At 37.5% G+C, this 12,393-nt stretch overlaps 1 protein-coding gene across 6 annotated transcripts in view; it reads left to right on the top strand.

Annotated features, from left to right (window-relative positions):
• The window catches only part of CNTN6 (contactin 6), a 293,620-nt gene that overhangs the window by 181,476 nt on the left and 99,751 nt on the right, over positions 1 to 12,393 (top strand). For all 6 annotated transcript variants that reach the window (XM_032648985.1, XM_032648982.1, XM_032648981.1 and 3 more), the window contains one exon: positions 4,261 to 4,356. Coding sequence is in view for 5 of the 6 variants with exons in the window: in XM_032648982.1 (XP_032504873.1) it covers positions 4,261 to 4,356 (96 nt within the window). In the remaining variant the exon portion in view is untranslated. The remainder of the gene's footprint in view (positions 1 to 4,260; positions 4,357 to 12,393) is intronic.

Raw genomic sequence — 12,393 nt, 5'->3', positions numbered from 1 at the left:
TTTATTTCCTTTTCTTATAAGCAGTGTGAACTAGGGCAGATGCATCAATTTCTGAGTTGGTAGTAGGAGCTGGAGGGAGGTGAACTTTTTTGCAGAGGAAAATGGGAAGATTTTGATTTCCCTTGCTCTTCAAAGAGAGGGTTGTAGTGGGAAAAATTGGAGAAGAGAGAGAGAGAACAGACTAAGCAAGAGAAAGGAGGAGCAAAAAGAACTTTTAAGAATCAAATACCTAATATTTGATTTTAAGGTGTTTTGGGTCACATACTTACTAAAATCAAGTAAGCTTGACAACAGCGGCACAAAGTATGTTAATGGTGGTGCTTCAAGTGTGAGTGTGTGTGTGTTGTGTGTGTGTGTGTGTGTGTGTGTGTGTGTGTTGAGGGGGTAGGGACCCAAGAGTGGAGGTAAATCAAGAAACCTACATCTGAGGGAAAAAAAAAAACAGGATTCAGAGGAGTAAGGATATTAGAAAGGGAGCTATTTCTAACACCTAGCAATACAGCACTCCCACACCCCAACCCAGCAATCTGCAGAACCCTGTGGAAAGGCAATTGAGCTTTCGTGCTTGTTTGTTTGAAAATGGAACGGGAGTTTTATGCCATTTTATATGCTGTAAGTGGCAGGGAGACCTCAGTCAACATCTGGAAAGCAGAATAACCTGGTGTATTGAGAATGTGAGTCCTGGAACCAGACTATCTCCTTTTCAGTTCTCTCTTGATGAATAGAAACTGTATGGTCTTCAGTAAGTTGCTAATCCTATTTGAACCTCAGTAGCCTCTTCTGTGAAATGATGTGAACGTTGGTACCTATAATTCCAGGATCATCATGCGATTCAATGAAACTGACTTTCACTGAGTGTCTGGCACTTAGTACTTATTCTTGATATATGAAAGAAGAAAGAAAAAATAAAGAAGATTTAAAAACACTAAACAAAATAATTCATGCACTGCAAATTAGAGAAAGATCCAATTAATAGTATTATTTTTACTTTGGCCAACTCAACTACACTATGTCCTGCTTGAAGCATGGACCTTTCCTGGTGAATAGTTTTTCCTATCCCTATCTTTTCAGGTGCTGTTCTCTGGTCGGATCAATAAACTCTGGGTACCCACAGCCTCCTGCGAGTTTATGAGAGTTGGCAAACCCACTAGCCTCCTTCTGTGACAGGGGCTGGCACCGCCAAGCACATCCTCTGATTGTGATCCTCAGTGCCTTGGCAGCGAATACAGTTTTCTCGCTTTAATTGGGGCTGAGATTCATTCCTACAAGTGGCAGCTGCAAAGATGTATTCTCTTTACAATTAGGCGTTGCAATACTTAGCATTGCTTGACTTAATTTTAATACATTTTGGTGGCCCTTTTCCATCCACTGCACCTTGGTTGCTCCAGGAGAGAGCACATGTCCCAGTAATTCTTTAAAAGCTCATTTTATGAGCCATTCTCAGGCACTTCCTGCTGGCCTTTGGAACAGAGCCTTGTTTGTGAATGCATTTTTGCTTATGCTCCTGCCAAATGCTTCCTCCAAAACCAGCAATAAAACCACAGGATCCAATAAGCCCTGGTCACCAGAATGGCTATAATGAGAGCAACCTCAACAACTGGGGTCTTTAATAGCAACCAGCAACGGCAGGACTTATACCTTGGGCACAAGGACATCCTGGGCAGGGTCACCTTTCTGGTTTATGGGAATTTCTCCAGATATTATAGAATTTGAGACTCAGGGAACGACTCATACTAAGCTATTTTTCTCTTAAGCAAAAAAATGGGATAGGACAAAAATAGGAAAGGTGGTTCTCTCTGGCCTCTCCTTAAAGAAGAATAATCTGGAGTTTTTAAAGGTCTTACAGAGCAAAGAAAATTTCACTGAATGAATGTAGTGGCTACCTTCAGTGAACCTTGCTTCAAAATAATCTGAATTATGTTTCTGGTTAGCAGAAAGGTACTTGAAATACAGGTTGGATACTTAAAACAGATTCTTGTTCAATAGTACATTCACATGAGATGGTACTTAAATTCACTTAATTTAGATAAAGCAAAACTAGATCAATGTCTATGATCTGTGTGCTATTAAACAGTTTTAAAATCTGAATTATTAATTAAAACCTGTGAACTAGTATTATCTTCAAATGACTGTGTTTTGATTGCTAACAGAACTTGGGTGACTTTTGGAAGAGGTTGATTTCCTTTCATGTCAGCTAATAGAAACCCCTTGTACTCATAAGGCATGGAGAATTATGTTACAAGTGGATACTATTTAAGTGGAAGTGAACACAGAATATATTAAAGTACCCATAGTCTTATCAACAGTGTGTTATAATGGCTTCTGATTAACACTGAAAACATGATCGATGTTATTGTGAACGTGGAACACTGACAATGTGACACAGGGAATTTATTCGAAAGCTTGTTAATTTCATGACACTTATTCAATTTCTCACTACTCCTTTGTGACAGTTTTTGTTTTCATGACCATTAAAATGTCATGACAATTTAATGGGAACTTTCAATGATAATAGTAAGGAAAAAAAACCCTTAAAATCCTCACCTGTTATTACTGCTCGAATAGAAACAATCATATATTGATTTTTGGTTTTAAATTCAGTTTGTTAGCCTGATTCTTATGAGTCACATGTAAAATGATGCAAACCCAAGTCAGGGCAATAATTCACATCAATGGTACCAACATATGTAGGAGCTGATTTAGTCTTTCTATGGCCAAAGAAGAAAGAGGGAATATTTGTTTAAAAATCCTCTAGAAGAAAATGTAATGTACAAGGCACTCTAGATCCTAATCAGATGTAAGGCTAATGACTGCTGAAGAGGAAGGGGAAGAGATTTAGGTGGGAAGAAGCCGAGTCCATCTTGGGCAAATATTTTCATTATTAAAAGTAGAGCATATATAAGAGTTATTAAACTTATAATACTCCTGCCCCCCAAAATACCTCAACAAGATAGAAATTTACCAATATCTAATATAATAATGCAAAGTAGGTGGTCAAGATCAGCTGTGCTTCTGCTCCATGCAGTCACTCAAGCACCCAGGCTAGTGGTCTTTTACCTTCAATATTTTCATGTCATTGGCCATCTAGATGGTGGTGATATTGGGTGGGTAGGTAGAGAACATTAAATTTTTGGATATTTCCTCTCAAACGTAATAGGTGTAAGTTTCACAATATGTGAGAAGTTTCTGCTTACTCTATTTGCTGCAAAGATGTTTGGGAAATGTATCTTTTGGTTAGGAAAGTATAGTATTTGTTCTATAAATCTATTACTATGGAAGAAGGGAGAGTAGATTTTGGTAGACAACTAGCAGTCTGTACCTCATGACACTTATCGCGATGTGTATATTTTATACACACACCACACGTTTTTTAATTGGCCTTCTACTTTTCCTTTTAGTAAGCACAATAAGGGCAAGGTACAAGTCTGCTTTATTTACCAATATATCTTCTGCCCTTAAATACCCTTCCTATCTTTTAGTAGGGGTTTAATACAAAATTTTTAAATCACTGAATGACTGATTGAATGAATGAATGAATAAAAGGGATTTTACAAGTGAAGAAACTAAGGTTCAGACATTAGCCTTTCCTGGAGTCTGGGTGACCATTTCTAGGAATGTTGAACGATTTCCAGCTCAGATGGATAGGTTATCAAGAGAGCTAGTAAGCTGTCTTCCAGCACTGAATATCTATGATTCTTCGGTGTTGTAGGAAATTACAACACTTCACAAAAGACCGTGAAGCTGCTTTGTGAAGGAGTATATCAACAGAAATTAGAAATATACTTTCTTCTCATTGGTTCAATCACATAAAACTCTGTCCCTCACAACATTCATGCTAATTTCTCACAGACTTCATCCCCACATCAAAACGGTTACCATTAAGCTTAGATGCTAGAAGACTGCTGCACATTTGCCACATACCTTTTTTAAATCACACCTTCCTTGGCAAGGAAAAGTAAATATGTGCTGGTTTAAAAGATTTCCTATCGGGCTACAGGCTGCCTGGGAGAATAAAAGTAAACAAAAAGTGAGTTTTTGTTAACAAATGTCTTTATCATATACTCTGTTTAACTGCATTAAGATAAAAGAAGGAAAGACAAAAATTCTGAGAATATAACCAGGGTACGGCAATTGACCATCAACTAAAACTTCTGGTCAGACAAGTGTGAGTGTTCATTACTGTTAACAATAAGTTTCTCTTCTAAAAATTTTTCTCGGCAAAATAACGAGTTCTAAACTTGCTTTTCTTTGTTTTTCAAGATATTGAAGACTTTGAAACCAAAACAAGAAGCACAGTGTCCGTCCGAGAAGGTCAAGGTGTGGTGCTTCTCTGTGGTCCACCGCCACACTTTGGAGGTATGGTGGAGCTATTCTGAGGCACACAATTCAGGCGGCCACTCAGGGAATAAAATAGGCACTTCAGTTCTTAGAGCCAATGGTAGACCTTCATCAAATTTAAGGGACCAGGAAGGTTCAGACTCATCTTGCTGCATCCCAACAGTCCTAATCCAAATCTTTTCTTTAAGAATATTTATTCATCAGCCACTCAACAGATATGCCCTTAAGGAGACGCAGGATGGCTCTGTACACACGTGTGAGAAATGGGGCTTTGCAGTGAAACAACCACAGCTGTTAATCTGCTGCCTGTCATCCTGCATGACAAAGGGCAATTTGTTTACCTTTTTAGGCTTAGTTTCCTCACCTGTAAAGTGAGACACTAATACCTATATTATAGTACTGTTGTGAATGTTAAATGAATTGTAAAATCAAATTAGTTTAATGGCTAGTGTTTTATTTGAAAAAGAAAGCTAAGATTGTAATTTTATTTTTATCATCGGGCTCTATGGAGAAGCGAAATGCCACACTCATTCTGGCGACCTCATCTTAAGTATTGGAAGAGGAAAGTTACCCCCTAATTGGAAGCAAATGTTGGATGGCTCTGAATTAGAATATCTCCTAGCAATGGTGAAAAATCAAGCAATAAATGCCACTCTTTACTTTGGAAGAATCTGGATTAGCCAGTGAATTAACCTGTTGCCAGGGATCTAAACCACCCACTGATCTGCAAGCCCTTGGGCTGCATTTTCTCAAATTCTGTACGGTTTGGTACAATTTGCAGATTCTCAACCGAACTGTGATCCTGGAGGATTCAGTGTAAAAATATCCATAAGTCATTTCATTTAGTACAATCCGATATCATACTGACTATATTGTAGCTAGTTTAATAACAATAGCAAGTGCTTACATAGTACACACCTAAATACTTTACATGTATTAACTTTTTAACTCTGTACAACAACTACTACTCGAGGGAGATACTATAATGATTATTATTTTACAGATGAGAACACTAAGGTACAGAGAGGTTAAGTACTTGGTCCAATGTCATGCAGCTGGTAGGCAGTGAAGCCAAGCTTCAAATCCAGGCAAACTGGGTCCCAGACCCTGGGCAGCTCTTTACCACCACTGCCTCTGTTATAGTTGATCTCCACTTTGGAATGGGAGGAGTTTTGGAAACACATAGACAAATATTTAAAAATAAAATGAAAGCAACTTTTCTTCTAATATTAAACCAAATCTTTTTATGATCCTTTAAAAAGTTGAAAATATTTTACCATTACTTTCATTTTTATACAACCTTGTGAAATGCTGACATAAAAAGAAAGAAAAAAAACGAACTGGAAGTTAACAATACTTTTATTCAATATTATTACAGACTGGTATGTCACTATGCTCACCTGAAATATTAGGGAAGAGTTACAAAACTTTCAATGCTGAGATAAAATAAGAGCACACAAAAATGTGATGATTTTTTTGATGTTTTTTAATAATAGGAAAATTATTTCCAGTACCATGATCTAAGATGACAAGACATGCAAATCATGTTCGTTTGTGCTGTCAGTCTGTGTGATTTTATACTCTGAGATTGGTCAAAGAGACTTGACAGAATCGAAGATTATTTTTACATTTGTTTACTCTAAATAAGAATAACAGACATGCAGAATACTTCTAAATGAGTTGTCATATATTTTAAAAAGGCCATCAACTAGGAGAAGCTTTCCCTTGTCACCTTGCCACCTACCATGAAGAAGTATATGTTGATCTTTTAAAGTGTATAAGTCCTTCATTATAACAGTGTCTTCTTTCTGCTTAATGCCATAAGACTAAATAACAGATATTACAAAACCTGCCTTAAATTAAGATCGTCATAACTGAATAATGCATCCCTGTTGCACGGCAAATTATGACAAACTTGCCTGATACCAAATTCGATTATGTAATATGAAATATTTTAGCAGGATTCCAAAGGTATTTGTCAATATTGACTTCATCTAGGTATTACAAGAATTTTCTTCCTGAGAGTCATGGCTTCCTCATCTCTACAAAGGAAGGAATGCTGGAATACTGTTCTTTTGCCCTTTATTGCTCTCTCAGATCAAAACTGAGGGGAATATTAACAGATACCTTTTGCTCCAATTATACAAATAGTCATTCATTCATTAAAGTATTAATAAAGTAATTAATTCATTAAATTAATGCAATAAAGTATTAATAACAGTAATAAGAGCTACCAGTTGTTGAACTGTTACCATCAGCAAGCACTATAAGACCTTCCATTTATTTTCTCATTCCCACTATTCCAATATTTTTTTAATTTTTATTTTATTTATTTATTTATTTAACATCTTTATTGGAGTATAATTGCTTTACAATGGTGTGTTAGTTTCTGCTTTATACCAAAGTGAATCAGCTATACATATACGTTAATAATAATAATTTTAAAATGAGGAAATTGAGACTCAGACTAAGTAAATCGGTTTTCAGTTAGTAAATAAAGGCAAGATTCCAACCTAGGACTTTCTGACTTCAAAAAACGCCTACAGGTTGAAGACTCTATAGTTAATTCTTAAACCTCAAGTTGTTTATTAGTTTCAAGAATCTTATACCTTCAGGTCTGCTAAGAGCCCTGAGAGTGTCTTTAACTGGTTCATTAAAACAATTCTTTATTCTTCTTTTTCCTGCCTCACCTTCTTGTGAAGGTGAATTGTACCAGGAAAGACCTCAAGAAAGAAGAGAAATATATTCATCAGATAACCTTTAAACTGGATTAATGGACAGCTGGTTTCAAGTGGGCTGACTCTAGAGACAGACATGGTCTATCTTTGTCTTTGTAATTTGTCCTTAGATTTCATGTATATCTATGATCAGTGTCATAACCAGATGACTTCTTTTCTGGAGAGTCTGAGGAAGAACCCACTTCTAAGCTCATTCAGGCAATTGCCTGAATTCAGCTCCGTACGTTGTAGGTCTGAGGTCCCCGTTTCCTTTCCGGCCAGCTGTCAAGAGCACTCCCATCTTCTAGAAGCTGCCCACACTTCTTGCCACATGCCTCTCCGTTTTCAGAACCTCCTTTGCATCAGTTCCCTCTAATACTTCAAATCTCTCTAGCCAAGAAGCATCCCATCCCAGGAAGGGCTCACCTGAACAGGTCAGCTCCACTAAAGATAAAGTCACTTTTTCCAAGTCAACTGTGCCATCTAATCTAACGCAATCATGAAAGTGACATCTCACCATATTCATTAATCTCATCATACTCAGATGGTGGGCAGGGGTCAATGGCAGTTATTTTAGAATTTTGTCAACCATAATACACTTTCCAAAAATTTTGCCTTCATTTATTTCCATCTCTCTAAAGGCTCCATATTTACTTGCACACTTGGCAGTCACAAAAACATGCCTTCAAAATATACTAATTTGGGCAGATGAGGTTAGCAGGGCAGGACAGAGCAAATGTTGGCATGGCCAAATTACTTTTATATCCGGTGTGTGAAAAGCAAAGATACACTGTAGATATCAATAAAGCTTCTCATAAAGAAAAGTGCTACAGATTCCATAGCGATAGAAGACCATTAGGGCTGAAATTTTTACATCATTTTTTGGACAATTTGGTTATGTTGCCTTTCTCTATGTACCTGGTCAGCAGCAGTGAATCCCTGAAGTTGCTCAGTAACAAGGGAGAAATCATATTAAACGTTATATTATCAGAACATCCTGAATTCTTTGTGCTTTCTCTCTAGTGTATTCACAAAAAACTTGCAAATTCTTTTCTTAACAAGGCCTATCAAATACATTTCAGTGTGTTTTATAATATTAAAAAAAAAACAACAACACCTACAGGAGAGTAGGAAAAATTATCAGCTAGGCTGAATCCTATAAATTTACCCAGCAAAGAATAGCTCCAGGAACAAAACAAAAGAAAAAATGTGTGTAAACAGATTTCCCACAGAAATGATTGGTCACAACTCAATGAAATAGAGTAACTGGCAAAAACCAAACTGAACAGGTGCTGTTATATGGACATCCTTTCTTTCAAAAAACCAAAGGAGATCTGAATCCAGAGTAGGCATTCTTGTGGATGCTTCCTACACAATTTTTAGGGCAACCACAACTGCAGATGTGCTACTCATCTAGGAAGGGGCGATTTATAGATAAAGGTTATTCTAGGAGAAACGTACCCACAGTGGAAAAGAAAAGCAACCTAAGCAATAATGCCAGAACACAAAACCAGCACATTCTGCTGTACCCCTTAGAAATGTGAGATTTGTAAACAAAACAGTAACCATTCCCTATACTCTGAGGAGAGAAGTTTATTTTCTTCCTTAATCCTACTTCCTAACTAGAGATAAGCTCCATGAATGTGACTGAATCCATGCTGGCAGAAGCAGACTCATCCCTCCTTTCCATCCTCCTAAAAAATATATAACTCCAAAATATTTCAGAGAAATGTAAGTTGTACTGAAGATTTGGTGGAAAGAACACATCGGACTGAAACATTTCATTTCCCATTAGACCTCATTTCTTCTCCTAACCTCTATTGGTCGTCCATGACTTCCCTTATCTTGACACAATATCTAACAGTTCCTTCCATTATCTATTATAGTTTTTATCCTTAATTTGTATAACTGTCTCAGAAAAATACAATTTTCCTACTTAGCTTCTTGGTGCTTGGCAGAACTAAAATTTGGAGAGTCAGCTAAATAAAACCCTTTTCTTTCCTCTACTATGTCTCTGGAGGGTTCTAAGGTCATTCCTCTAAACACAGGTTCATGTGAGGGAAGGAACCAATAGAACATTTATTTTACTAATTCATGTTGGGGAGGGGTCACAGCCTTGAGGTGGACTTTGAACTGTTATTCAGAGAGGTCGCTGCACCTTGAGTTCTCACTCACCTCAAGAGTGAGCTTTTGTTAAGAGCCTCAGTCACTTGTAACAATGATTTTGCATAAGTCATCTGCAAAAGGACTAAAAGCAGAGTTTCCTCTAAAGTTTTGAAATGAACGTAAAACGCTTGAAGCCAAAGCTATTGGATGAATATGAAAATAAGCAGTCAATAGATCTTCATGAGTACAGTGAATGAGCCTGGCCTCACGTGAAATTTTGTTTAAAAATGACAGTGTAGAAATGATACATGTTGTCTAAAACAATTAAAATCACCTTCACTGTGAAATAATAGTTCCACCATATTGAAAGTAAAGCACATTCTTTCCCTTTATTGTCTGGATATAAAACTCAATCCTGGGCTCATAAATATCGTAGGTTTAAAATTTGTTTTAGAGGAAATGTTCCATTCTCTCCTCAGATACAACTTTTAGGTTTGTAGAACAATTGAATTTATGCCAGTACTTTGGAGAATCTATGTCTGTAGTAGAAAGATAGCACTATTGTTTGAGCCCAGCATTTGTATTTGAGTCAATAAAAATGTTGACAATGCAACTTAAATTGACAATCGTTCCCAGCAAGGCTCAAAATTGTGTTAGAGAATAAAGAGGATAACTACTGAGAAAACGTGCTAAACTTTCATATCTCCTTCCCAATTAGTTTGTTGGTTTTTTTTCCTGTTTCTGGAGTAAATTACACTGGTGTTGTCTTAGTGGGTAGGCCAAATTGGCAGTGACAATATTACTTTTGAATGTTGCTTGAATGTGTGAAATATTTAGGCAGATAGGCCCAACAGCTGCTCGTTAGCATAATATTAATAATAGTGATGATAACCATCATTATTGACCTTCTACTATATATTTGCTCAGCAAATATTTATTGTGTACTTACTAAGTGCCACTCATTTTACTGAGTTTTAGGGATATGGTGGAGAACAAAGCAACAAAGTCCTTCACTCCATGAATCTTAACCGTAAACAAATATAATAAAAAATATAAGTATGGCAGATGGTGAAAAAAGCTAGGGAGAAAAATAAAGGGGATATGGAATGATGGGTGTGGCTGTCGTCTACTCAGAGGACAAAGAAGCCTTCATTGACATTTGCGAAGAGAACTAAAGGAGTGAGTGAGACATTGAGAAAAGGCAGTTTGGGGAGTAGGAGCAGCATGTGCAACGGACCTGTGGTAGGACTGTGTCTGGCATGTTGGAAGAACAGTAGTGAGCCCCGTGTGGATGACGAAGGGTGAGCAAACAGGAGAGTGGATGAGGGTGGAAGCACTACTTTCAAGATATTTTACAGCCTTTGGAGTTTCCTGTGAGTGAGATTAGAACGCATTGCATGATAGTGAGCAGAAGAAAGACATGCTTTCTCTTTCAGTTTTAATAGTTTTTTCTGGAGAACAGACCATCAAGGGGCAACAATATAAGCAGTTAAAAGGTGATTACAGTGATTCAGGTTAGAGTTAATGGTGGCTTAAACCAGGATGATAGCAGTGGACAGGTGGATAAGTTGCCATATTCAGGATATATTTAGAGGGTATAGCTGAAATAACTTCCTGAAAGATTAAATGTAGATTGTAAGAAAAAGAGGGGAGTAAAAGATAACTCCAAGGTCTTTAGGCAGAGCAGCTGGAAGAATGCAGTTCCACGTACAGGGATGAGGCCAATAAAGGGGGAGCAGGTTTTGGGATGGGGGAAATCAGGAATTTATTATAAGACACGTTAATTTTCAAATATCTAACTTCAGAGCGAAAACTTCAAGTACACAGCTGAATTGATGTATCTAGGAAGAAAGGTTTGAAGAACGAAATTTGGAAGTTATCATATGTAAATAGTATTTAACACCATATGATTGGAAAGATAATGAGTGCCGACTATACACTGGGCGTTCAGCTCAGCATCTGGTAGCATGTAAATTTCTCCAATTTACAAATTGAGTAACTGTGTTAAAGAGGTTACTGTTAACTTGGCCAAGATCATGTCTCTGGAGTTCAAGGGATCCTATCTAAATACCACTGCATCTATTCTACTGCCTAATTTTGTCAGGCATAACCTGGCCACAGCAGACACTTAATAATTACTGCATAAAGTATGCAAAGAGATAGCAAGTGTTCTGAACTCTATTGGAGAATATGTAAACACCATCCAGAGAGGTGGATTGATTTTCCTAAAATTAGTGTACAGTATGAGAACCAGAAAGATTATGGCTCTCCCACTGCATGTAGGACCAAAAATCCAGTTTATTCTTCTAGGTCCCTTGCTGCACACCCCCTCTCTCCACATTCAGAATCTCATTCATTCCCAGGAAGAATGTTTTCCTTACTTTCAGCACATTGAACGGAACTCATGTTACAGCCTGTTACCATCTGAATGGCCCAGGGTTTTTCAATATCAGTACTACTGACAATTTAGGATGAGATAATTCTGTGTTATAGGGTTTGTCCTGTGCATTGTTAACATGTTTAGCAGCATCTTTGGCCTGTACCCACTTGATGCCAGTAGTACCCCCTCTCCCAATTGTATGAAAAATGGCTCTAGACATTGACAAATATCCCCAGGTGGGCAAAATCACCCTTGGTTGAGAAGCACTCGTTTAGTCCATCTCTTACATTCACTCTATTAAGCTCACCCTTGAGGATGGAAATTGAAGAGGAAAGAGGAAGTCTAATCCTTGTGTATTATCCCCCATGACTTGCCCAGGCTTCCTTAGAATTGGAGGATTCCCTGAAGTTTATTCAGAAGCTGGCTAGGTTTTAATTCCTTCTTCAGAAAGGATTTGCCAGTACAGATGCTGTCCTAGAATTCACTGGAACCTAGGAATCATAGGAACTCTGAGGGCCTTTACTTAGTGATTGTCTGTAGGCCACAAAGGCAGCGATCTCCATGATTCCAAACAGGACGTGCTGTAAATCAAAAGGTATTGAATAAAATCTAGGTCGTCAAGAAGTAATTATGGAACAAATGCAAGCTCAAATAGGAGTGATTATAAAGGTGTTGGGGCAGTTTTCTGGCTTGCATCATAAACTTGCTCAGCACCAATATCAGTGACCTCAACCCAGAATAGGAATTATTCTTCTTGGATTAGGTCTTTACCACTGAGCTGGCATAACCATGATTTACCACCTAAGAGCCAGTCACATTTTACCCTGTAGCACTACACAATGTTTGCAATAA

The sequence above is a fragment of the Phocoena sinus genome, chromosome 11, assembly GCF_008692025.1.
Source record: "Phocoena sinus isolate mPhoSin1 chromosome 11, mPhoSin1.pri, whole genome shotgun sequence".
In the NCBI taxonomy this organism is placed as follows: Eukaryota; Metazoa; Chordata; class Mammalia; order Artiodactyla; family Phocoenidae; genus Phocoena; species Phocoena sinus.
Note: the sequence above shows the minus strand (reverse complement) of the source record. Positions and strands in the feature narration are given on the sequence as shown.